This window comes from Callospermophilus lateralis, chromosome 7, assembly GCF_048772815.1.
Source record: "Callospermophilus lateralis isolate mCalLat2 chromosome 7, mCalLat2.hap1, whole genome shotgun sequence".
Classification (NCBI taxonomy): Eukaryota; Metazoa; Chordata; class Mammalia; order Rodentia; family Sciuridae; genus Callospermophilus; species Callospermophilus lateralis.
Window position 1 is genome coordinate 7,250,020 of NC_135311.1, and position 24,634 is coordinate 7,274,653.

The 24,634-nt window shown below is 54.3% G+C and overlaps 1 protein-coding gene across 2 annotated transcripts; it reads left to right on the plus strand.

Annotated features, from left to right (window-relative positions):
- Positions 1-1,481: 1,481 nt before the first annotated feature.
- On the plus strand, positions 1,482-22,716 carry Lmna (lamin A/C). Of its 2 annotated transcripts, XM_076862204.1 has the most exons (12): positions 1,482-2,045; positions 14,762-14,918; positions 16,422-16,547; positions 16,821-16,991; positions 17,196-17,321; positions 17,864-18,084; positions 18,181-18,406; positions 19,373-19,480; positions 19,588-19,707; positions 20,316-20,405; positions 21,161-21,430; positions 21,725-22,716. In XM_076862204.1, exons 1-12 carry the CDS (start codon positions 1,690-1,692, stop codon positions 21,749-21,751), a joined length of 1,998 nt encoding a protein of 665 aa, XP_076718319.1. In that variant the 5' UTR covers positions 1,482-1,689; the 3' UTR covers positions 21,752-22,716. The 2 variants fall into 2 exon arrangements, with proteins under 2 accessions (XP_076718319.1, XP_076718320.1); XM_076862205.1 differs by lacking the exons at positions 1,482-2,045; positions 14,762-14,918; positions 16,422-16,547 and adding an exon at positions 17,783-17,797 and having other exon boundaries at positions 16,846-16,991; positions 17,842-18,084.
- The last annotated feature ends 1,918 nt before the right edge of the window (positions 22,717-24,634 follow it).

The window sequence follows — 24,634 nt, forward strand, 5'->3', positions numbered from 1 at the left end:
GGAGGAGAGATCAAAGGGGTCTTTGGTGAGAGCTGAGGATGGAGGCTCCAGAGCCTGGGACAGGGAACCTGGGGATCTGAGTGGTACTGGTTTGTGAGAGGGCCTGGCATGACTCTTCTCCAGAGCTGGTTGACCTGGCCAGAGAGGAATGTGGAGATCAGTGTGGTGGTGGCCTTTGTAGCCAACAGGGCCTGTTGGTGTTTGCTGTTCCTGACCCTAACTACTCTTTTTCTAGCTGGAGCTAAGATGGAGACCCAGTATGGACTGTCCAACCTCCAGTCCTGCTCCCCCTTTCGGGCCCCGCTGGGAACCACAAAAATCTGGGACCTGGTGTCCTGGCAACGTGATGAATGCACACACAGCTCTGGTATCTGTTTTAAATTATCCATTAAAATAAGTACAGTCCTGGAAAAAAATAAGTACAGTGCTGGAGTTGGCTGGGTGGGGTCAGCAGCAGAAAGGGCCTGATGGGGGAGGCACCTACTAAGCCTCTTTTTCCAACTGCCTGGGTTCAAAGGAATGGGCAGGAGGTGGAAGGGGACAGCTCCTGGGTCCTATTATTTAATTAATTTATTTATTTTTGGTACAGGGGCTCTTAACCACTGAGTCACACCCCCAGCCCTTCTTATGTTTTTGAGACAGTGTTTCACTAAGCTTCTTAGGGCCCTGCTAAGTTGCTGAGGCTGACTTTGAACTCGCAACCCTCCTGCCTCAGCCTCCAGCCATGAGGCCCTGAGTCCGCTCTGGGTCCTATTCTTGGTTTTCTCTGGGAGCTGGAGACGCTGAGGTTTTTGCTTGGGTCTTAGACCCAGTGTTTAAGGCAGATAAATAGGGGCAGACCATAGGAAAAATGGGGGGCCTCAGACCTCTATCCCAAAACTGAGGGCATAAAGCATCTGAGAGGTTCCAGAATTCGCTGCACCCCAAGGAACCCAGGCATTTCTTACCCCCCCAACCCATCTCTGGCATACTGAGATGCATCTTTGAATGGGCAGCCCACATGTGGAGGGGGGGGTAGAGGTGACTCACGATTACTACTGGGAGACAAGGGGGAGCCAGTGGTGGAAGAGTGAGTGAGTCACTTCGACGGGCACCGGCTTCAGCCCTACCCCCACTTTCTCGCTCCCTTTCCCTGCCTGGCCCCCTCCCTTGCTTTGCACCCACTTCCCCTCCTCGACACCGCTGCCCTTTGCCCACCCACTCTCGTCCCTTGGCTCTGCCCTCTACCCCTGAAGGCCTGAGGCAGTGGGGGGCAAGCTTAGAAGTAAGATCGCTGAGCAGGCAGTAACCAAGACTGCGAGCCCCAGGCAGACCGGGCGCTCTGGAGAGGGTGGAACCCGACTCTGCCACAGCCGGGCGATTCGTGCCCCTCCTCACCATTCCCGCCCCCGCCTCTGTGGGTAGGTAGATTGCCCTTTAAGAGCGGTAGACCCGCCCCCTGTGGGGAGGACCTATTAGAGCCCCGGCCCGGTCGCCGGTGACTCAGTGTTCGCGGGAGCGCCGCATCTGCACCAGCCAACCCAGACCCGCAGGTCCGACAGCGCCCGGCCCAGGTCTCACGCCTGCCAGGAGCCAGCGGAGAGCCAGCCACCCGGCGCGCTCCGCCCCTGAGCAGTCTCTGTCCTTCGTCCGAACCCTAGCCCTTTCCGGGACCCCTGCCCTGCGGGCAGCGCTGCCACCCTGCCGGCCATGGAGACCCCGTCCCAGCGGCGCGCCACCCGCAGTGGGGCGCAGGCCAGTTCTACTCCGCTGTCGCCCACTCGTATCACCCGGCTGCAGGAGAAGGAGGACCTGCAGGAGCTCAATGACCGGCTGGCCGTCTACATCGACCGTGTGCGCTCTCTGGAGACGGAGAACGCGGGTCTGCGCCTTCGCATCACCGAGTCTGAAGAGGTGGTCAGCCGCGAGGTGTCCGGCATCAAGGCCGCCTATGAGGCCGAGCTGGGGGATGCCCGCAAGACCCTCGACTCGGTGGCCAAGGAGCGCGCCCGCCTACAGCTGGAGCTGAGCAAAGTGCGCGAGGAGTTTAAGGAGCTCAAAGCGCGGTGAGTGAGGCCAGGTGGCGGCGTGCCGGGCGCAGAGTGCAGAGGGCGGACGGACCGGCACCCTTGGCCGAGTCCAGGAAGGGAGCCGGAGGGCGCTGGGCAGCTGACAACTTTGCTATATAGTCTCCTCCCTCCCCGGAACTGCCCAGCGGGCGACTGGCAGTGCCAAGAGGAATTGTCAGACCGGGACAGAAAGGAAAGGGGTCTCTGGGAGAGGGTAGGAATGTAAGGAATAATGGGGGCACTGGGGCTAAGCAGGGGCCCGCGACAGGGCCGCATTCTGTTAGGGTAGGATTTGACATCCATTTGGAGCCTCAGGGAGGGGCTTAACCAGCACAGATCTGGCCTTGCCAGGTATTGGAACTCTGGGCACTTAGACCAGGTTGGAATGGGTAGGTCTGTTAGAAGTTTCTTGGTAGTCCTGGCACTGTGCCAGTTTCACCCAGGCTTACTCTGAACACATGATTTCCACTGAGAAAGGTCCCAAGCCTGCATCTGCCCAGTGGTACTGGACCCCTTTCCCAAGCAGCACAGTGGAGGCCATTTGGCATGACGTTTTCCTGGGTTCTTTTTAGCATTGGGAAGTTCTCCTCCACTCCTAGCATGTCTGGGACCTTTCTTGGACTCTGAGGCCTACCAGAACAGCTCCCACAGCCTTTGGCCTGTCTGGCCCAGGAATGCAAAGGAGGGAGGGAGGCCAAGGGCAGAGGCTCCTGGCACAGGAAGTTGTATTATGCCCAGGTCTGGGATAACCCTCCTCTTGGCCCTGTGCCTGGCTTCTCCGAGGGTTAGGGGCTCTGTCTTTCCCTCCCTCTTCAGGGTGAACCACTTTTATTTCCCAGTCAAGTCAGAACAGTCTGCTCTGGCCCATCCTATCAGCTGCTGACGTTTTGATCTTTGCTTTATTAAACGGCTGGAATACAGTGACACTTTTGAAATCCAGCCGTTGGGATCTTCAGGCCACTCCCACTTCACCCATCCCAGCCCCACCCTACCACACCCTACTTGACTCCACCTTCTTTTCTAAAAGGGCCTTGGGGGAGCCTGGATGCTTAGGCCCTCTTCTTCCAGCCCCCAATAATTTGGGTCTCCTGGGTCCTATATGAAGATCTAGACCAAAAAGCATTGAAGGTGCTTGGACATCCATGGGGGGCTGATTGATGGCTTTGACTTCCACTCCTTCTCTCCCTTTGCATGATCTTCTCCAAACTCATGCCCTTCCCAGAACCCCTCTAGGTGGTGCCATGCAGATCCATCAGTCTCCTGAGGGATGGATAAAAATTGCCTGGAAAGATGGGTTTAACCTTTATTTCTGCCCAAAAGGGATAACCTGTCTTTTCCATTAGTAACATGAACAACTTAGAACGACAGATAAGGAACCCCACTGAATTAGTGTTCTACTCTAGTCCACTCAACTACCAACCCCTGCCTCCTGCTTTCAGATTCCTACGAAGGACATTCTTAGCAGATCTGGGGAAAACACTGATTGGGGAACAGGACCATTGGAGTCTACAGCCTCTTGTGCTCAGATAGCCACGACAGTCTGACTCCAGTCTCATGGTGCAGCTGTCCAGGCCTGGGACACCAGGCGGCTGTGTGCCCACGTGGGGTGGGGTGGGGGTGGTGTGTGTACTTGTTATATTTAGCCACCTGACTCTTTTCTCCCCCACTGATCCTAACTAGGGAGGTTGGGCTTCCGGAAATGGGAGGTGGGTTTGCACACCTGGATCTCTGGGGTGTGGGAGGTGGGGTAGAGGAAAAAGGGGTGTCTGGGGGTGTCCGTCCACTTATATATCTTTAATAGGAAGAGCCAGGATTCCTATTCTTTTTTTTTTTTTTTTTAATCTTCTGTGCTCAGGTTGATGTGGAGAAATGGCCAGAATGAAGAGTTAAGGGCAGGGGTTGTCCCAACTCCTCCCACCAAAGCCTAGAAAGAAGATGTTGTCTGGTTTAATATTTAATTAGAGCTTAGAGGTCAGGGCCAGATTTGGAATTGGGATGCTGAGCAGTCTGTGGTGATCCTTGGCCCAGCCTCAGCACCTCAACCTCAGCACCTCAAGTACCCCCACAGGTTTGGAACCCATTCTTTCCGGGCTGGGTTATAGGTACCAAGAAAAAATATTTTCCCAAACACACACACACACACACACACACACACACTCTCCCTCACTCACTTTCTATTCTGGAACCCATGGTATTTGAACGCCTCAGTTTGCAGAGAATGGAAAGACTGAAAGCCCCAGCAAAAGCCCACCTGGGGTCCAGGCTCAGAACTGGGCCCCACCCCAGGCCAGACAGCTGGGTGGATGACTCAGATGCTGTCCCCCTCTCCCCCTCCCTCCCACCCTGGTGACTTTACAGGAGACAGGGTGGAGACAGCAGATGTCCTAAAGGGGAGGGATGGGGGCCTGAATGTCTGCATCTGTACCCCTCTGCATCCTGGTGTCCCTTTCCTGCCTCTTTTCTTAGACTCTGGTGGTGTCTGGATCCAGAACTCTGGACAGTCACTATGGACAAGCAATTAGCATGCAGAGCTGATTCTGGAGTTGTTGCCTTGGGCTGCCGACAGTGCAGGGTCTTTGACTTCTCATGAGGAACTGTTGGAGGAAGACTGAGTCAGAAATGGGGAGATCCCAGGCCCACAAAGCAGAAGCACCTCTTCCCCTCCTGAGGCCCTCGTGCTCTACAATTTCCTGGATTGCCTGCCTCTTGCGGCCCCAATGCGGACGGGCAGGGAGAAGGAGGTTGAGGTACTTATGGGTTCTGATCAAGATAAGCACAGCAAAGGCCATAGAGGTGCCCATATTCCCAGAAAGGGATGATAGGTCAGGGCTTAACACAGGCTCTCTGACTTCTAGTTGAATACTCTTCCCATTAAACCTCGCTTCTCTAACTTGGGGGACAGGTTGGAGATCTGGGGGATAAGGTAAGGAATGGTGATTGAGACTCCTGCAGCATGGAGAGTCTGCCCTGAGGCCAGTGATCCCATAATGTCCTTCAGTCCTGTCAGGGCATGTGGACACTTTGTCAATAGCCTTTGTCTCAGTCTGTACCTGGAAGGACCCAGGACCCTGCCAGGCCATAGATCATGAGACAGTCAGAGCTCTAGGAGCCTGATGGTTTCAGTTTTGAGCCTGTCTAAGGACTTGTCATGGGAATTGTCTACCTGGATGGGAAGGGCACAGCCATTAGGTTAATGGGGATGGGGGTCTTTGAGCATGCATTGCCCTTACCCTTATGTAATTGTGCCTCCTGATGTTACCTCTCCCAGCTACCCTCAGCCTTGCCCACATTCTGATTGAAAGGGCAAGAAGGTACAGTTCAAGGGCTAAAAAGTACTTAAAGAGCCCAAGGGAAACAGGAAAATTTTTTTACTTTTGTATGGGGAATTGAACTTAGGGGCATTTAACCACTGAGCCACATCCCCAGCTCTTTATTGAATTTTATTTAGAGACAGGGTCTCACTGAGTTGCTTAGAGCCTCAATAAGTTGCTGAGGCTGGCTTTGAACTCTCAATCCTCCTGCCTCAGCCTCCTGAGCCACTGGGATTACAGGTGTGTGCCACTGCACCTGGCTGAGAATCATTGCTTTTTTTTTTTTTTTGGTACTGGGGATTGAACTCACTCAACCACTGAGCCACATCCTCAGCCCTATTTTGTATTTTATTTAGAGACAGGGTCTCACTGAGTTGCTTAGCACCTCACTTTTGCTGAGGGTGGCTATGAACCCGCAAGCCTCCTGTCTCAGCCTCCTAAATCACTGGGGTTACAGGCGTGCATTACCACGCCCGCCAGCTGAGAATCATTTCTTAATAGGGCCTCCTAACGCCTGCCTCTCTGGGAGTTTGAGACTACTACATGGGATGTGCCCATTGCCCCCACTCATAATCCCTCCAGTGATTCAGAGCTCAGGATCAGGGACAGCTGGGGTGACAACTGGTAGGAGATGTCTTCACCTACCAACTGTGCTCTCTGCTCTTTTCCCCCTTGCCTCCTTCCTCCCCAGCCCCTCACCAGTTCTAGCAGCTGTGGCAGACAAAACCAAGTCTAGGGACAGTTCCTCCTATCAACTCCTTGGCCTCCAGTAGAGGGGTGACACAAGCATGCACCTTGTGTCACCTCTAGGTGGTCCACCAACAAAACAGCACGTAATATAAAGCTGCAGAAACAGCCCTGGCCCTAAGTGTCCCTAGTTCTAGGATTGGCCCTACCTATAAATTGGCATGTGACCTTGAACTAATCCCTTTTCTCTGGATTTCCCTAGCTATAAAAGAGGGGATTAAAGCAAAAGGTCTCCAGAGATCCCTTAGGTCCCTAAGTAGTACAGTGACCCACAAAGTGAGAAAATAGTCCTCTAAAATACCAGGCTTTTCAGCTGGGCACAGTGGCTCATGTCTGTAATCCCAGAGGCTCGGGAGGTTGAGGCAGGAGGATTGCAAGTTCAAAACCAGCCTCAGTAATGGTGAGGTGGTAAGCAACTCAGCAAGACCCTGGCTGTAAATAAAATACAAAAAAGGCCTGAGGATGTGGCTCAGGGGCCAAGTGCTCCTGAATTCAATCCCCAGTACAAAAAAAAAAAAAAAACAAGTTATTCATAGAAAAATCAAATATAATCAATGTGAATATAATTAATAGTCAGTGCTCTTCTCAGTAGAAATTTTCCCATAACCAGTGGAATTAAAAAGACTAGTATTCTTCTCTATGTCCCAAAGAGAGTGTGTTAGAAATGGTTAACTATTGTGACATTACCCTCTTGGCGTGTTCTTTGTTTTCATTACTAGTAGGAAAGTACAATTCGTTTTCAGTGGCTCTCCTTCATGACAGTGGAAAGGGCTGTATCATGTAGCAAGACAGGGACAGTCGGCACTGGAATGACTCCCTTTGATTGACTTGTGTAGAGGCTAGAAAAGAGGCCCTAGGAAGGCAGGACTGCTACCCAGAGCTGGCCAGGATTACACAGCACAGGCCTGGAGCCCAGGGAGGTGCATGGTGACCTTGACCTGCCTACCTTCCTCCCTTCTTTCACCCAGCTGGCTTCCCCATCCTGAGGCTGGGCTGTGAGGAGGTTTTGGCCCTTCCTAATGCCTTTAGAAAAGGGACAGAGTTTGGAAAGGGGGCTCTTCCCACCCTGCTGTCTAGTTGTGGGAGAGGAAGCCGGAATCCCGCCTGCCAGGAATAATTCTGGCTGTGATCCCAGGCCCAGCAGGGGAGCTGAGTCACTGTAGAGGGCAGAGTGTAGAGTGGACAGGAGACCCAAGGCTTATCCAGTCAGGCAAGAAAAGTCTGAGAGATGGCCTTGTCCTTGAGAACTAAATTCAAATTTCAGCAAGAAGGACAATTGTAGCTGGATGTGGTGGCGCATACCTGTAATCCCAGCAGCTCAGGAGGCTGAGGCAGGAGGATCATGAGTTCAAAGCCAGCCTCAGAAACTTAGTGAGGACTTAAGCAACTTAATGAGAGGAGCCTGTCTCCAAATAAAATATAAAAAGGAGGTACTGGGGTTTTTGCTCAGTAGTAGAGTGCTCACCTAGCACATGCGAGGCCCTGGGTTCGATCCTCACCACCACATAAAAATAAATGAAATAAAAGTATCATGTCCAACTACAACTAAAAAATAATTTTAAAAATTTTTATGTAAAGGGCTGGGGATGTGGTTCAGTGGATAAGCGCCCCTGGGTTCAATCTCTGGTACCAAAAAAAAAAAAAAAAAAAAAAAAAGACAACAGTAGGTACGTTTTGTGGGGACAAGTGGAGGGGAATGGGATATATGAGACCCTTCAGGGTTGGTCAGGGTTTTGAGATTCTTCCCTCAGGGGGTCTGGCCTCTGGGCAGTGGAGAGAAGGCTCTCTGGGGATGGGAAAGCTCGCCCTTCTTCCCTTCTTCTCTGGTGCTGCCACCCCCTGCTGGCTGGGAGAGAGCTCCGCATCTTCCCAGGCTTAGTAGGAATGTGGCGGGACCAGACTATCTAGGTCCGCCCAGACTTCCTCTCCTGATGTTGGGGTGGGGCTCCTACACCCAGCCAGGGCTTTCAGGGTTAATAACCAAGCACCACCAGACAGAGGGGCTAATAAGTCCCAAGAAGGAACTGCTGAGTTGATTTTTTGTGAGGATCCCCAAGTGCCCCACCCTGGGACCAGTAGCTTCCCTTCTTCCCCACAGGGGAAAGGGAGACACAACAGGGACATTCTGACTTTCTTAGGCCATCTTTCCCCTCCTCCCTGCTTCTGTTTCTTTTGGTCTATCCCCAGGCCCCACCCTTGCATTTTTATGACAACACAGGAATGGCTTTTGGAGCCTTGGTCCAGGAAGATGGAAAGCGGAGTTTGACACAGAACTTTGCAGTGTTGGTTGCTGAGGAAGCCAGCCCTGCCTGTTACCCAGGACCCCAGAGCTCTGGCCTCTGGCCCCAGGCTTCTCCCCCTCTGTACAATGCCACGTTGATACACCCAGCAGCTGTGACTCAGGTCTGGCCCCCTGCCAGGCCCAGCGCCTCTGCTGGAGTTGTGTCTGAACATGTCAACAGGCCTCCTATCCCGCTCTTAGCACTAGCGCCCCCCAGACCAGCTCCTCCCTCTGCCTCGAATTAAGACTGACTTTGTCTTGGGAGAGGACAACTGGGAGCCTGGCTGCTCGTGAAGGGGATCTGAGCATATTTGGCTGGTGTCACACCCAAGAGAGGCATGTGGAAGCTGAGCCTTACCAGCTGTGGCTCACACGTGCCGCGTTTGGGGAGATCAGGGGTGGTCCATACACGGGACCTGCCATGCATGTGTTTTCCAGGTTTAAGACATCCAGAGCTTAAAAAGAAAAGAAAGAAAGAAAGAAAGAAAAGAAAAGAAAAGGAACACATCCAGGGCTGGGGTTGTAGCTCAGTGGTAGAGCACTTACCTAACATGTGTGAGGCACTGGTTGGATCCTCAGCACCACATAATTAAATAAAATAAAGGTGTTGTGTCCATCTACCATTGAGAATGAATGAAAAGAAAGACATCCAGAATTTCACAGGTAAAGTCCGGGAGAGGCTCAAGAAGACTCTAAGTCCCTGGAACACCTGCCCCCTCTCAGTTCCTCTTTTTAAGATCTCCTTTCCAGAGAGGACTGGCATCTCTGATGCCAAGGTGGGGAAGCTGGCTGCCCACATTCTGCCCTTACTTGAGAGTGGTCACTGACCCACAGACCAGCCAAGAAAACAGCAGCGGTTCCCTCGGTTACCTCTGGTGGCTGCACATGGCTGAGGGTTTGGGTAATGTTTGAGGGTGGTTGGGAGTGACAGACTCACTAGGCCTCTGTCACCCTGACTGGGGTGTCTCCCAGCAATGGAGTCAAAGGTTGACATGCCTCCCAGGCTGTGTTCCTGTCTGCACAGCCTGCTCTTTTTTCTTTTTTGGTGCTAGGGGTGGAGCCCAGGGCCTTGGGCACGCTAAGCAGGTACTCTACCGCTGAGCTACACCCCTACCCCATCATGCCATTTTCTGTGCTCTGTCCCTGTCTGCTGTGAGTCTCCTCCGGTGACTCAGTGGACAGATTATTAGTATCTGACCCTACCCTCTCCTGGTCTTAGTTTCCTTAACTGTAAAAGTACAGGAATTGTTCCAGAGGGTCCCTCTAAAAGCCCTGAGCACAGGAAACATTTAGTCTCAGGGCATTCAGGGGAGTTCAGAAAAATCCCCAGACCCCATAGGTAAAACAGCATGTGAAATCAGCAGGGCTGGGCTCTGCTAGGCGGAGCTTGACTGAGGTGTGTGCGGGGAGGAATGGGTGTGTTAGAAGGGGGCTGGGAGAGAGGGCAAACTACACTGAGAAGAGTTCCTGGAGCAAACTCCAATTTGGGTGGGTCAAACATATAAACTTTTCTATACTGAATGTGCATTATAATATGTCTATGTAAAAAAATTTTTAAAAATAAAAGGAATTGCCAGGCACTGCACGGCCCAGGCCTGGGATCCCAGTTACTTGGGAGGCTGAAGCAGGAAGATTGCAAGTTCGAGGTCAGCCTCAGCAATTTAGGGAAACCCTGTCTCAAAAAATAAAAAGGAAGAAAAAAGAAAAGAAAAAGGGCTGAGGATGTAGCTCAGTAGTAGAGTACCCCCCCACCCCCACCCCCCAAAAAAAAGAATTTACTGTTTTGTTAATGAGAAGGGCAAACGAGAGGGGTGACAGAGACAGGCATGCAGGCTGGGAGAGGGCAACACTCAGGGAGACCTGGCAGCCCGGCCCCCACGGCCTGCTCAGCCGCAGGGGTCGCCCTGGCCTGGGAGGCAGGAAATGCCCAGGGGCTCGGAGCCCTTGCTCTCGCCCCCCCCACCCCCCCCAGACAGAAGCCGCGCAGCCCGGCCATGGGGAACTCGGAGGGCAGGTGAGGCCCCGAACGGTGGGCCCGGGAGCCGCCGGGCCTGTCCCCGCCGCCTCCCTCCGGGCCTTCCCGCCCACTAACTATTTTTAGCCCCCGTGAGGGCGGCCCCAGTCTGGCCGGGAGGAAGCTGGCCTCTCCCTCAGCCCAGCGCGTCGCCCCCAGCAACCGGGCCCAACAGGCCGCTGCCGGCCGCCTGCCATATCTGGCCGCGCTGGGCCCAGGAGAGCGACTCCGTGGGCGGCTCAGCGCCTGGCCCGGTGCCGCAGCGTCTCTCCCCTCCGCGACTGAGCCCGGCCTGCACCGCCGAGAGCCCCCGCCCCGCAGCCTGGGCCTAGCGGACCGCCCGGCCCCAGCCCGGCCTGCTGTCCCCTCCCCGCCGCCCGCCCTGGGGGCCCTGCCCTGTCCCTGCCAACCGTGGGATGAGTTAAACAGGATGCCCAGCCCGCCGTGCCCCCAGAGGCTGCTGGGCTCGGGGAAGCTGCAAGGCGGCGTGAGAGGGAAGAGCTGGCCCTCCGTGCCTGCTACCTGGCCTGCCACCAGGCCCCCTGTGAGCACTAGAGGATTTCCCGACCCGGCCCTGGTATTGTCTGCCTGGGCATGAGTCACCTGAGGAGCCCAGGCTCCCACCCACTCCCAGCTCCCCTGACCTGCTCCACCCTTTCCTCCCTGCCTCTCCAGCACCGGGAAGATGGCACTCAGCACGCACCCAGCCTGCTTTCTGCCACCCCCCATGGACTGGGGCCCGGCAGCACCACCGCCCGGGCACTGAATATGTGCCTTTTCCCTGCTAGATCCAAAGCCCTTTCCTAGGAAGAAAATAGTGTTTGGTGGTGGACAGGCAGGCCTAGGGAGGAGGGAGGGGAGGCTGGGTTGGGACCTACCCCCAGCCAGCTCTCGGGTGTGTGCATGTGGCTCCCTGGCTGCAGAGCGCCTGAGGTCTGAGTCATGAGCTCATGGGCGATAGTGGCTTCTTCCCCACAGATGGGATCTCCCCAAGCCTGACTAAGAAACCACAGAGGCCCTTTCTTGCTTCCCTCTCTTTGCTCGTGGTTTCCCCCCATCGGCAGGGTGTGTCTTAGTTCTAATCTCCTCTCTTTCTGGTGCTAGTCAAAACCTCCAGGAGAGAAAGGGAAATGGCTCCCTTAATTTAGTTGGAAACCCATATATTAGAGCACTTGCTGAACCAGCACAGCAGCCATTTGGCAATTGCTGTGTACTGGCTGCAGGACCCTGGACCCATCTCCCTGCCTCAGTTTCTGTAACTGCATAGCTAGAGTGTCTGTCTCACAGGGTAGCTGTGAAGATTAAATGAGGTGATACTGTTATATTTAGAGAAGTGTTTAGTACATAATAAGCTCCACATAAGTGTTTGCTATTACAGTAATGCAACACATAATAATGTGTTTATCAAAGACTGGCCACATACGTGAACAAGGGTGGTTCTACCACTGTCCTATAAGATTATATTGATAATCTAGTGACATTGTAGCTTAGTTTGCGTAAGTAAATTCCATGATGTTCACACAATGACAAAATTGCCTAATGATACATCTTTCAGAACATAACCCCATCATTAAGTGATGTGTGACATGACTATATTATTATTATTTTTGCTGTACTAGGATTGCTCTACCACTGAGCTACATCCAAAGCTGTTTTTATTCATTATTTTTGAGACAAAGTCTCACTAAGTTGCCCAGGCTGGCCTCAAAGTTGCAATCCTCCTGCCTCAGCCTCTCAAGTAGCTGGAATTATAGGCATGTGCCAACCACACCTGACTGTGACTGTACATTATTACCACCACCACCACCTTTGGGAACAACAGAAGGAAGTAAAAAGGTTAGACTTAAAACACAGAAAAGGAAAAAGAGGGCTGGGATTGTAGCTCAGTGGTAGAGTGCTTTCCTAGTATATGTGAGGCACTGGGTTCGATCCTCAGCACCACTTAAAAATAAATGTATTGTATCCATCTACAACATGTATATACATATGAAAAAGAACAAAGCAACCCTGTGCCTGTGAGACTGTGAGGCCAGAGGGTAGGAACCAGGAACCATGCACCTCCATTTTCCTCAGTCAGTGTTTGCCAGGTACTTCCAAGGAAAGGGTATTTCCAAGGAGAACCCCAGGAGCTCCCCTTCTGGCATCTGAGGAGGTCTTGGAGCCAGGACTAGGGAGAGATGACTTTGAGACACGGTGTGAAAGTGTCTTGCCTCTCCCTGTTCAGGTTGGCCCTGTCCGAGGGGCATTTTGTGGTGGGGAGGGCAGTCTTCTCCATTCTCTCTAGCCTTGTGACTTGGGAAAGCAGTGAGATGGAGGAGGAGGAGTCCCAAACCAGTGGCCAAGATAGACTGGAACAGTATCCCCGAAGTAGCTTGCAGTGTTTGACACTGGGTCATCCACCTTCTTCTTCTGTCCCTTATCTGTTCAAGCAGGATGCTGAGTTGAGCCGAGTCTAAGCTGGTTCTCTAAATTTTTTTTTTTTTTTTTTTTTTTTGGTACTGGGGATTGAACCCAGCGGCCCTCTAGCACTGAGCTGCATTCCCCAGCCCTTTTATTTTCTGAGACACAGTCTTGCTAAGTTGCCTTGAACTTGCAGTCCGCCTGCCTCAGCCTCCCGAGTCACTGCTATTACAGGAGTGAACTATCCACCAGCTGGTTCTCTAAATTCTGAGAGTCTCTCCATAGAGCCAGCTGCAGCCCTGGCCTTCAGGGTAGAAAGGCCTCTTCTAGGAGGCCCCTGCCAGCCTGGGAGCAGCCCCAGGAGCTCTGAGTCTAGGTCTGCTGTGTTGCTTCACTTACCAGGAGTTTTTCTTCATCCTCCCTCCTTCCCCTGCAGCTGCCTCAGCTTCGGAAAAGTTCTGAAGTCATGGAAAGTTGGGGCTGTGCTCCCAGCCAGGGGCTGGGCCGGATGGCAGCCAAAACCTGAGCTGGGTTTTGACTTTATTTTTAGCTTTTCAGGCTGAGAGGGAGGAGAGGAGACATCCTCTGGTCTAGAAGGGCCTCTCTTGCAGGAGACAGACACTGTTGCATTGAACAGTTTGTTCCGGGGGATGGATGGAGCAAGCGCTCGGGCAACTCCCCTGCCCCTCTGGGTGTCCCTCTATCTCCATCCCACCCAGTGGAGCCCAGTTAGAGGGGAGCAACTCCTTATTTGGAATCTCCCAAGTGTCTCCTCCCTTCACAGCTTCTGCAAGTCCCCTCTCTCCTGCTTCAGAGTGAATTGCTGGGTTGTGTGGAGCTTAGGGCTTTCGTGGCAGGAAAAAGTCTGTTAGCAGGGCTGTTCTTCTCCTTGCTGGGTAGGTTTTTCCTGACTGCCCACATCTGGTTTTCCTTTCTCCCGTCTGCCCTGGTGGGCCTGTGCTTGAGGGAAAAATAAAAAATAAACAAATCCTAGAAATGAAAGCAGATGCGTTACATATGGATGTAGGCACTCTGACCAGGCACTTGGATCGGCACAGTTGGAAAGTTCTTGGGTTCCCCAGAGCCTCCAAAGAACCTAGGACCTCTGTGCTTCTACAGTTCTTTGGCAGAAGTAACGAGGGGCCCAGGAGGTGCAGGAGCAGGGTTGTTGGTTCTACCCAGAGCTTTGCCCATTTGAGGAACAGGATGCTCAAGGCTGGAGTGCAGATGGAACTGAAGGCCTGGGAGCCGCATCTGGGGCCAGATGCCGAGGCTTGTGGGTAGATGAGTAGGGTTCAGCCTTCTCTCAGGGCTCCAGTAGAGGCTGGGACCTCCCCTATTCTGCACAGATCAGTCTTGAGAGAGGAAAGGCCCAAATTTCCCCTCATGGTCCTCGTCCCAGGTCTCCTGAGCCCTAACTGGACTTTCCTTTCCCATAGTCCCATGTTATAAAAGGGTTAGGAGAAGGGACTGACAAGGTTGGGGCTCAAATTGAGGATTAGGTACACAAGGCCCAGGGCCAGGAGCCTAGTTGTCGGGTTCTTCCGAGGGAGGGAAGCTCAGGCAGAATGGAGAGTGGGTGTTATTCAGGGAGGGGAAAGTTAAGGCCCTGTGTGGGAAGGAGCAGGAGACAAAGATGCCCTGTCTCTTTTGGAAGGAATGGTAGGAGAGGGAAAAGCATTCATATCATGGGATCTAGCTTTGCCCTTAGCCCCAGGCACGTTCCTGAGCCCTGAGTCATGGGAAGGGTGGAGAGGAAGGAAAGGGGTTTTGGGGAACCTTGTGGGAGGTGGAAGCCCAGCCCCAGAGTCTGGCAATGTAAACAAACCAAAAGTAAGGGCGCCCTCTCCTGGCAGTTAGGAGGACTGCAGAGCCAGCCTCATGGGTTGACCTCTTGGGAACACCTCCCTCTCCATGGACCTGGATTCCTCTGAAACCCACTCTTCCCTCTTTTCTTTAGCAATACCAAGAAGGAGGGTGACTTGATGGCCGCCCAGGCCCGGCTCAAGGACCTGGAAGCTCTGCTGAACTCCAAGGAGGCTGCGCTGAGCACTGCTCTCAGTGAGAAACGCACGTTAGAGGGCGAGCTGCACGACCTTCGCGGGCAGGTGGCCAAGGTGGGACACGCTCCAGGGACCTCCTTTGACCCCCATCTGACACATGCACACTCATTCTTCCACCCGGTCCTAGGAGGTGCCTGGTCTGTCACACAATCCCAGAGCTGTTCACTTGTACTAGTGTCACTTTGTCCGGCCAGACCATATCTGGTCCTCCTTTGGCTGCTCCTGGGGTCAGTGAATTGAAAGTAATCCTCAAGCCAATCGCGGTGGAGCTTGCCTGTAATCCCAGCAGCTCAGGAAGCTGAGGCAGGAGGATCCCAAGTTCAAAACCAGCCTCAGCAATTTAGTGAGGTCATAAGCAACTTACTTAGCAAGACTTTATTTCAAAATAAAAAATAAAAAGGGCTGGGGATGTGGCTCAGTGGCCCTGGGTTGGATCCCTGGTGCAAAAAAAAAAAAAAAAGTAATCCACAAAACATTTCCATGTAACTTCGCAATGAACTGGCCCTGGATCCCTCCCAGTCTGGCCTTCCTGTGGCCAGCTCTTGACTATGGGACGTGTTTAAAATGCTCTTCATATGTATGGTGGCCTTCACTTTCAAAACACTGCTATCCAACCTCTTCTCCAATTTTTCATGTTACAAACTAGGGACAGAATTGCAGAAGCGGCTTATTCCTAGTTCAAAGTCTCACCTGCTCAGAGCAGGGCCATCTGGACACTCTCCCTCCCAGGTTCCTCCACAGTACGCCACAAGAGACTGTAGAGACTGCAAGAAGCCGGCAGGTCAACTCAAAACCAGGGCTAGACCCTCTTCTCCATGGGATCCTCCTCCAGTCCCAGCCTCCCTCAGTCTTCCCCCGCCATGCCAACCTGAGCTTTCCAAAACGAATGTGTAGCCAGGTGGTCACCTGCTCAGATCTCTTCAGAGGCTCTTTTTGTGGCAGATGAGAGCCACTCCTTTTTTTTTCCCTTTCCACTCTAGGACCAGGTATGATTAACCACTGAGCCACATTCCCAGCCCTTTTAATTAATTAATTTATTTAAAAATATTTTTTAATTGTAGATGGACACAATGTCTTATTTATTTTTATGTGGTGCTAAGGATTGAACCCAGTGCCTCACACTTACAAGGCAAGCGCTCCACCACTGAGCTACAGCCCCAGGCCCTAATTTTTTATTTTTATGTGGCGCTGAGGATCGAACGCAATTCCTCACACATGTAAGGCAAGCACTCTACCACCGAGCTACAACTCCAGCCTCTTTATTTTTTATCTTGAGACAGGGGTCTTACTAAGTTTCTGAGGGCCTCGCTAAGTTGATGAGGTTGACTTCGAACTTGTGATCCTCCTGCCTCAGCCTCCCAAATCGCTGGTATCACAGGTGTGCACCACCACACCTTGTCAATCTTAGCATGACACCTCCAGGGGCATCCAAGGCCCTCACTTTCCCCGGGCCTTTCCTCATGTATAAAGGATGCCTGTGAAGAGCCACTGTTCAGCTTCTTTCCAGTTCTTGTGCTCTGAGACCCATCTCTCTGAACTCTCCCCACTTCCTCTTAGCTGGAGGCAGCTCTTGGTGAGGCCAAAAAGCAACTTCAGGATGAGATGCTGCGGCGGGTGGATGCTGAGAACAGGCTGCAGACCCTCAAGGAGGAACTGGACTTCCAGAAGAACATCTACAGTGAGGTGGGGACTGTGCTTCCTAGGCCAGGGGGCTGGGCTGGGGGGTGGCAGACACCGTCCTGGGGCTAGAGGGTAAGCTGTATGCAGAGTTCAGCTGCCTGAGTCCCCTGTATAGTGGACAGGGGTCAGGGATGGCCAGCACCAGCTCCTGAGTTAAAGTGGGTCTGACAGTGGCTTGTGGGTTAGGGCTGTGTGCGGAGCTCGGGCTTCTGGGTCTAAACTTCTAAGGGACCAGTTCTGATTTCAGTCTGTGTGTCCTTGATCCAACCTTTCTAGGAGCTTCGTGAGACCAAGCGCCGCCATGAGACCCGGTTGGTGGAGATTGATAATGGGAAACAGCGTGAATTTGAGAGCCGGCTGGCAGATGCTCTGCAGGAGCTGCGCGCCCAGCATGAGGATCAGGTGGAGCAGTACAAGAAGGAGCTGGAGAAGACCTATTCTGCCAAGGTGCCTGCTCTCCCTGGTGCCCTCACTGCTCTGCCCCCACAGCCCACCCCTGCCTGCCCTGGGAGATGCCTGGGAGGACAGGCAGATGGTGGCAGGGAGCCCAGGGTGGTCCAGGACCTGGGGCCTCAGCAGTGATGCTGTCCTCAGGCCCCTCCTTCCGTCCTTCCCCATCCCTGCAATCCTGACTCCGTGTGCTCCCTGCAGCTGGACAATGCCAGGCAGTCTGCTGAGAGGAACAGCAACCTGGTGGGGGCCGCCCACGAGGAGCTGCAGCAGTCGCGCATCCGCATCGACAGCCTCTCAGCCCAGCTCAGCCAGCTGCAGAAGCAGGTGATACCCCGCTCATTCCTCTGCCAGGGACCACTGGGCTGCGCAGATGTAGGGAGAAGCCCTGAAGAACATCTCTTTCCTCATCTGTGAAATCGGGGTGAAGTGGGTGTGGTGACAGAACAGGCCCCCAGGACCACAGACTGGGAGGCAGGGTCTGGGATTTGGAGTCCCATGGCTGTCCGCTGTTCTGGTTCTTTCTCTCCCCTTGCCTCCACTTCTTAGAAAATTCGTTTTCCCACTTGAAAATGGAGCCCATTCTTGTCCTCCCTGACTCACAGATCAGCCATAATACTCTGCAGCATGAGGCATGAAAATCATCTGTATTATTTGGTAGAATAACATTGGCTGTGCCATTTGTGACGGGAGGAAATGGGCTCTGGCCTCAGAGCAAGAGATCGTAGTTAGATATTGGGAAGGACTTCCTGGTCACCACATTAGAACCTGCAATGAGTTCTGAACAGGGTCCTTGGTACCTCGTGTCCCTCCCTCTCCATACTTGAAGCCCTTGGAGGGTCACCAGACCCCTGCTTTCTCCACCCCAGCTGGCAGCCAAGGAGGCGAAGCTTCGGGACCTGGAGGACTCGCTGGCCCGGGAGCGGGACACGAGCCGGCGGCTGCTGGCAGAGAAGGAACGCGAGATGGCCGAAATGCGGGCGAGGATGCAGCAGCAGCTGGACGAGTACCAGGAGCTGCTGGACATCAAGCTGGCCCTGGACATGGAGATCCACGCCTACCGCAAGCTCCTGGAGGGCGAGGAGGAGAGGTGGGTTGGGTCGAGTCAGGCGGTGCCAGCAAGTAGCTTCCGGAGGCCTTCCGCTCGCCCTGATCTCTAGTCCTCTTCCTTGTCTCCTTTCCCTAGGCTACGCCTGTCCCCCAGCCCCACCTCGCAGCGCACCCGTGGCCGTGCCTCCTCCCACTCATCCCAGACGCAGGGTGCGGGGAGCGCCACCAAAAAGCGCAAGCTCGAGTCCACTGCTGAGAGCCGCAGCAGCTTCTCCCAGCACGCTCGCACCAGCGGACGGGTGGCCGTGGAGGAGGTGGACGAGGAGGGCAAGTTTGTGCGGCTGCGCAACAAATCCAATGAGGTAGGCTCCCCTGGATTGGGTCTAAAGTAACAGCTGGGTCCCACTCTTGGCTCCTGGACTTCGTGGCTCTGAGACCTTAGGAACTCTATTTAACCATGAAGAGAATCAGTCTCCTTATCATTAAAATTGGGATGAACCTGGTTATGGTGGTGCACACCTGTAATCCCAGAGACTCAGGAGGCTGAGACAAGAGGATCACAAGTTTGGGGCCAGTCTCAGCAATTTAGCAAGACCCAATCTAAAAAAAAATAAAAAGGGCCAGGTGCAGTGTGGTGCCCCTCTGTAATCCTAGTGGCTCTGGAGGCTGAGACCAGAGGATTACAAGTTCAAAGCCAGTCTCAGCAACTTAGCAAGGCCTTAAGCAACTTAGTGAGTCCCTGTCTCAAAATAAAATATAAAAAGGGCCAGGGATATGGCTCAGCGACTAAGTGCCCCTGGGTTCAATTCCTGGTACCAAAAACCAACCAGCCAAACAAACAGAAAAGAGTTGGGGATGTTAGAGCACCCCTGGGCTCAATCTCTAGTACCATTAAAAAATAAAATAGGGGAAATAGTTACCCCTAAGTCTTTGAGCTGTTGGGAAGGTGAAAGAAAAAGTATCAGTGTGCCTGGTACAGCTCAAGTTTCCACAGGGCACAGCTGTTATCCTTGGGGAGAAGGGCAGTGACCGGCCGGGGCAGAGGATGGAGGGAACAGCCTGTGAACGTGGGTGGTAGCAGTTCTGCCTGGACTCTTTTTTGTTTTATTTTGTCTTATTTTCAAGATGGGGGACTCACTATGTTGCCGGTGCTGGTTTTGAAGTCCTGGGCTCTAGCCATCCTCCTGCCTCAGCCTCCCGTAGCAGGATTTCAGGCACCACCACCACGACTCACCTGCCTGGGCCCTTGAGCAGGATAAACTCAAGAGCCCAGCTGAGCCTCTCCTTCCTTCCTTCCTCTCCTCTCCCCTGCCCTCCCCTCCTGGCAGGACCAGTCCATGGGCAACTGGCAGATCAAGCGCCAGAATGGAGACGATCCCTTGCTGACTTACCGCTTCCCACCAAAGTTCACTCTGAAGGCTGGGCAGGTGGTGACGGTGAGTAGTAGGGTACTTGGGACTCTGGTGTGGCCTTAGGTGGGGACGGGTTGGCCTGAGGACAGGAGTGCTAGAGTGAGCACCCTTCTCAAATTCTCTTTCCTCAGATCTGGGCTTCAGGAGCGGGAGCCACCCATAGCCCCCCTACCGACCTGGTGTGGAAAGCGCAGAACACCTGGGGCTGTGGGAACAGCCTGCGCACGGCTCTCATCAACTCCACTGGGGAAGTGAGTAGCTGCGGCTGGCCCCTTGCTGGAGGCGGCTTCCCTGGATAGGCCCCTAGGCGGCCCCCCAGGTGGTCAGAATGGCAGCCAGCTGTTCCCAGCCCAAGGGGACCTATTCCAGCCACATCCCAGAGCTCTCTGTAGAACCCAGTAGGCAAACAGATGGGGACACTGAGGCTCATCTGTGATTCGAGAGACAAAAGAGCCTGAGGAGAGGGAGCTGCCTTCCTGGGCTCTTGAGCTGCCAGGGAGTCCAAGTCATCTAGTCTCTCCGAGGTCTCCGTTGCCCAAGTCCTGGAGCCAGGCTGGAGCTCACCTGTGTTCACTGAGACCTGCCCTGGGCCTACCTCACTGGGCATGCCCAGCACATTAGGTAGAAGTTACCAGCAAGCGTTGTTAAGGGGAGAGCCACATCCCTCCCCAGAGGGCTCAGCAGTGTCCATCTGGGACAGAAGCTGGTTCCTTAGCTCCCAACATCACAGAGGACAGAGTGAGCAGCGGAATGGATGAAGTCCAGGCCACAGAAAGGTTCCCCGAGGTCATTGTGCGTTGATATGCTCCCTCCCTGGCCCTCACCCCTGATGCTTGGTTCTGGTCCTTTGTCCCTGTAGGAGGTGGCTATGCGCAAGCTGGTGCGCTCAGTGACCATGGTTGAGGACGATGAGGATGAGGATGGAGATGACCTGCTCCATCACCACCACGTGAGTGGCAGCCGCCGCTGAGGCCCCACCCACACTGGGCCACCCAGCCAGGCCTGGGGCAGCCTCTCCCTGCCTCCCTTGCCAAAGTCTTTTCATTAAAGAATGTTTTTGGAACTTCACTTGCTGCCCTGGCTTTTCTTCTCTCTCCTCCCTCTACTTGAACAGGGAGCCCAGGTGTCTGGGCGCCCTACTCTGGTAAGGAAGGGAGTGGGAACTTTCTGATGCCATGGAGTCTTCCCACGGGAGCAGTGGACAGGGGTCTGGATGTGTCTGCTGGGAAGGGGACAGGAGGACAGCGGTGGGGCACCCAGCCCCGCCTCTCTCCCCCACTCCTGCTGCATGCCTCTCCTCTCCTCTCCTCCCTTCCCAGCCCTGCTGCATGCATGTCCCCTCATTCCCCTCAATTCTCTGCAGAAATGTCTCCTCCTATTCTTGTCCCTCCCGTATTAGATTTTGCATGTCTGCCGCCCTCCGAGCTTGCTTTTCCCTTCGCCCTTTTCCTTTTGATTTTAGGAGATTTAGAGGAGTCCAAACCATCTCTCTCTGTCCCCAGGTCTTTCTGACCCTCCTGCCCTTTCTCATCCCTCTTCCCAGTCCCTGACCTCCCAAGTCCCTGTGGCCTTTGGCTCCCTGGGCACAGAACCCACCTTCCTGCCTGGTGACTGGGACCTTGTAGGAGCCCAGAGCCTGGGTGCTGGGCCCGAGCAGCCAGTCCCAGACTCGCCGTCCCGCCTGAGCCTTGTCTCCCTCCTCAGGGCTCCCACTGCAGCAGCTCGGGGGACCCCGCCGAGTACAACCTGCGCTCCCGTACTGTGCTGTGCGGGACGTGCGGGCAGCCGGCCGACAAGGCATCTGCCAGCGGCTCGGGAGCCCAGGTGGGCGGATCCATCTCCTCTGGCTCTTCTGCCTCCAGTGTCACAGTCACTCGCAGCTACCGCAGTGTGGGGGGCAGTGGGGGTGGCAGCTTCGGGGACAGCCTGGTCACCCGCTCCTACCTCCTGGGCAACTCCAGCCCCCGGACCCAGGTGAGTCATCCCTTCACCTCCAGTTCCCCATAGGCAGGACCCTGGCCATGGAGGGTTAGGACAAGCGGAATCTCTGGGGGGTGGACAGCCTTCTCTCCCGCAGCCCGGGGGAGCGGGAGCCTCCGCCCTACAGCCCAAGTCCTAGACGCCCCATTCCTGCATCCTGCCCCTCCTGTCTGAGCCCCAGACACGAGGGCAGGGGCAGGGCTAGAGTGTGAGGTTTGGGGGAGGCCACACCTGGGAAGGGCATGTCGAGCAGCCGCGCTCACACCTGTCTACTCTCTTTCCTCTTAGAACGCCCAGAACTGCAGCATCATGTAATCTGGGACCCACCAGGCAGGGGTGGGGGCCGAGGCCACCTGCTTCCTCCTCACCTTATCCCCACCCCCTGCCCTGCACCTCATGGGAGCAGGCTTGAAGCCAAAGAAAAATACCCCCTTTGGTATTTTTTCTTCTGTATTTTGTTGTTTTGTTTTTCTAAGAGAAGTTATTTTCTACAGTGGTTTTATACTGAAGGAAAAACAAGCAAAAAAAAAAAAAGCCTCTATCTCAATCCTAATTTCTCCTCCATCCTTTCCCTGCTTCCAGGAAACTCTGTATCTGCCTTAAAACCAAAGAGGGCTTCCTCTAGGAGCCAAGGGAAAGGGGTGCTTTCACAGAACCTAGTTTCTGCTTTGCTGCCCTGGCTGCTGCCCCCGCCCCGGGGACCCTATGACATGGTGCCTGAGAGGCAGGCGTGGAGTCTTCTCCACCGGTCAGCCTCCTCTGGACAGCTGTCCCACTGCCAGGCCAGCCTCAGAGAGAGAGAGAGAGAGAGAGGACAGCTGAGCCCGGCCTCCCCTGGTTCCACTACACTTGGCTGAGGCTCCTTCGCCTGCCCCATCCCCCAGTCCCTACCCCTGTCCCCAACCCCGGGGTGAACTGATTCTCCCAGGTACCAGCTGTGCTTGCTTTTTCTGTATTTTATTTAGACAAGAGATGGGAATGAGGTGGAAGGTAGAAGAACAGGGAAGGAAGGTTAGTTTGAGACTAACTTCTCCCAGCTTAAGAGCCTTGGGTAGGCTCTGTCCAGTCACTGGAGGTCAAGGTCAAGTGGGGTGCAGGGAGGAGACAGAGGGAGCCTACAGGAAAGGGTGAGAGCCTGCTAGGGCCCACCACAGAGGAGGACGGTGAGGGGTAGAGGGTGGTTGGCAGTAGTTATTGGCAAACACTAAGAGCCTCTTGCCTCCCCATTGCCCATCTGCATCCCTTTTCTCCTCCCCAAATCAATACACTATTTGTTTCTATCCCTGGCTCTCGTGTGGTCTTTGTTGGTGGGCGTCATCGTGTACACAAAGGGTTGCGTGGTGGCTGTGTCCTCATGTTCACTGCTGCCCAGCCTCACCCCTGCTCTGGGGGACAAGGAAGAGATAAAGTCCACAGAGCACTTGAGGGTCACACCCGGCACTCAGTGATGGCTGAGGGGAGCGGCTTTGACATAAGCATCACCCATCCACAGGTGGCTCTCCCTCTGTGGATATCCCTCAGAGAGGCAGAGTCCGAAGGAGGGCATTTCGTTGCTAACTTCTTTCAACCAGCCAAGCACTGATCAAGCACCTTCGCCCTGAGCTGAGCATGAATGCAAAGACTTATGCCCACCTGGTCTGAGGGTGGCGATATCTGGGGGCCAAAGGGCAAGGACAAGTGGGGAGGGAGAGAAGCTGGGTAAAAGGGCAATAGGGAGAAAGTAGGGCTGAGCTTGCAAACAAGCAGTTAATATCTCTAATTTCCAAAGCATTTCTGCAGGATCTCATTTGATCTCTATATTGTCCTGAGAGGTCGTTTTTTTTTCCCTTTGAAATGAAGGCTCAGCAAACATACCTGAGGCCACACAGCTAGCAGGTGGCAGAGATCCCAAGGGTCTGACTGCAGACTTCTGCTCTTGTGACATCATGCTCCCCTTTGAACAAAAATATATGGATGATAAACTGTAAGTTTATGTTCCCTGGGCAGAGGAGTTGAGGGTTCAAAACTCGTGAGATCATACATGACACGTGCACCTGTGATCCCAGCCACTCGGGAGGCTGAGGCAGGAGAATTGAAAATTTAAGGCCAGTCTCCCCAACTCAGTGAGATCCATCTCAAAAAGAAAAGAAAAAGGCAGGGGCATGTCTTGAATTGTGGAAAACAGATGGGAAAAGCAAATTTAATAAAAGGGCCTGGAAACCCCTAATGTCCCCTAGGCTGAGAGCCCACGGAGCCTCTGGGGAAGGAATACCCCAGAGGAAACGGGTAGTGGGGCTCGAGGCTGTCTGGGATGGGCAGGTTCAGAGAAGGGAACCCTTTCTCTCCCGTACCTCTGCCAAGGCACCCAGCACCCAGTGGAGAATCACATCTGGAGGAGTCGCGTCCTCTAAGATAAGTGCACATCCAGAGTCGGCCACCGGGGGGCGACAGAGCCCCATCGCGGCAGGCCAGCGTCTGCGCCCCGGGGGCTGGGGTCGTCCCCGGCGTCAGCGCCGAGCCTGGGGGGCATCGCGCGGGCTCCGGGCGGAGGAGGCTGCGCTGATGCTGCGAGCCGGGGACGCCCTGGGCCGCAGGCGAGGGCCTCCGCTCTTTAGCAGGAGCGCTGAGAGCGGCGCGGCAAGTGCGCAGACCCTGCCGCAAACCCGCAAAGCGGTAGAACCTGCAGGTCGTGCGTGGGCGCAGGTGGCCGACCACGTGACGCTCCCGCGCCCCGGCTCAGCCGGCCGCCGGTGGTAACTCCAAAGTGGTTTGGTTTGGTTTGGTTTGTGCTAGGGGTTGAACCCAGGGCGCTTTCCGACTGCCTCATCCTCAGCCCTTTTTGTTTTTTACTTTGAGACGGGGTCGCGGTTGCTGAAGACCTCGCTGCGTGGCCAGGCTGGGGCTCAGCCACCCACCGCTGCGGTGACAGGCGCCGCCCCGCCCAGCCCTGAAGGATTGTTCGTGGTTAAAATGTAACGCGGGGCGCAGGGGAGAGTGGGAGGTCACTGGACCCGACCAGGGGAGGGAGGGAAGGGAGCGGGAGGGGAATGGGTTCCCCTGTGACCGCACGACCGTGCCACTCCAACCGCGCAAGCCACAGAGTGGGGAGCTCTACGCCATGTGTGTGTGCTATGTCAAAGTACATTCTACTGCCATGTATAACCATGAGGAACAAATAAAAAATAAAACAAATGTAAAACATTATTTTTTAATATATTT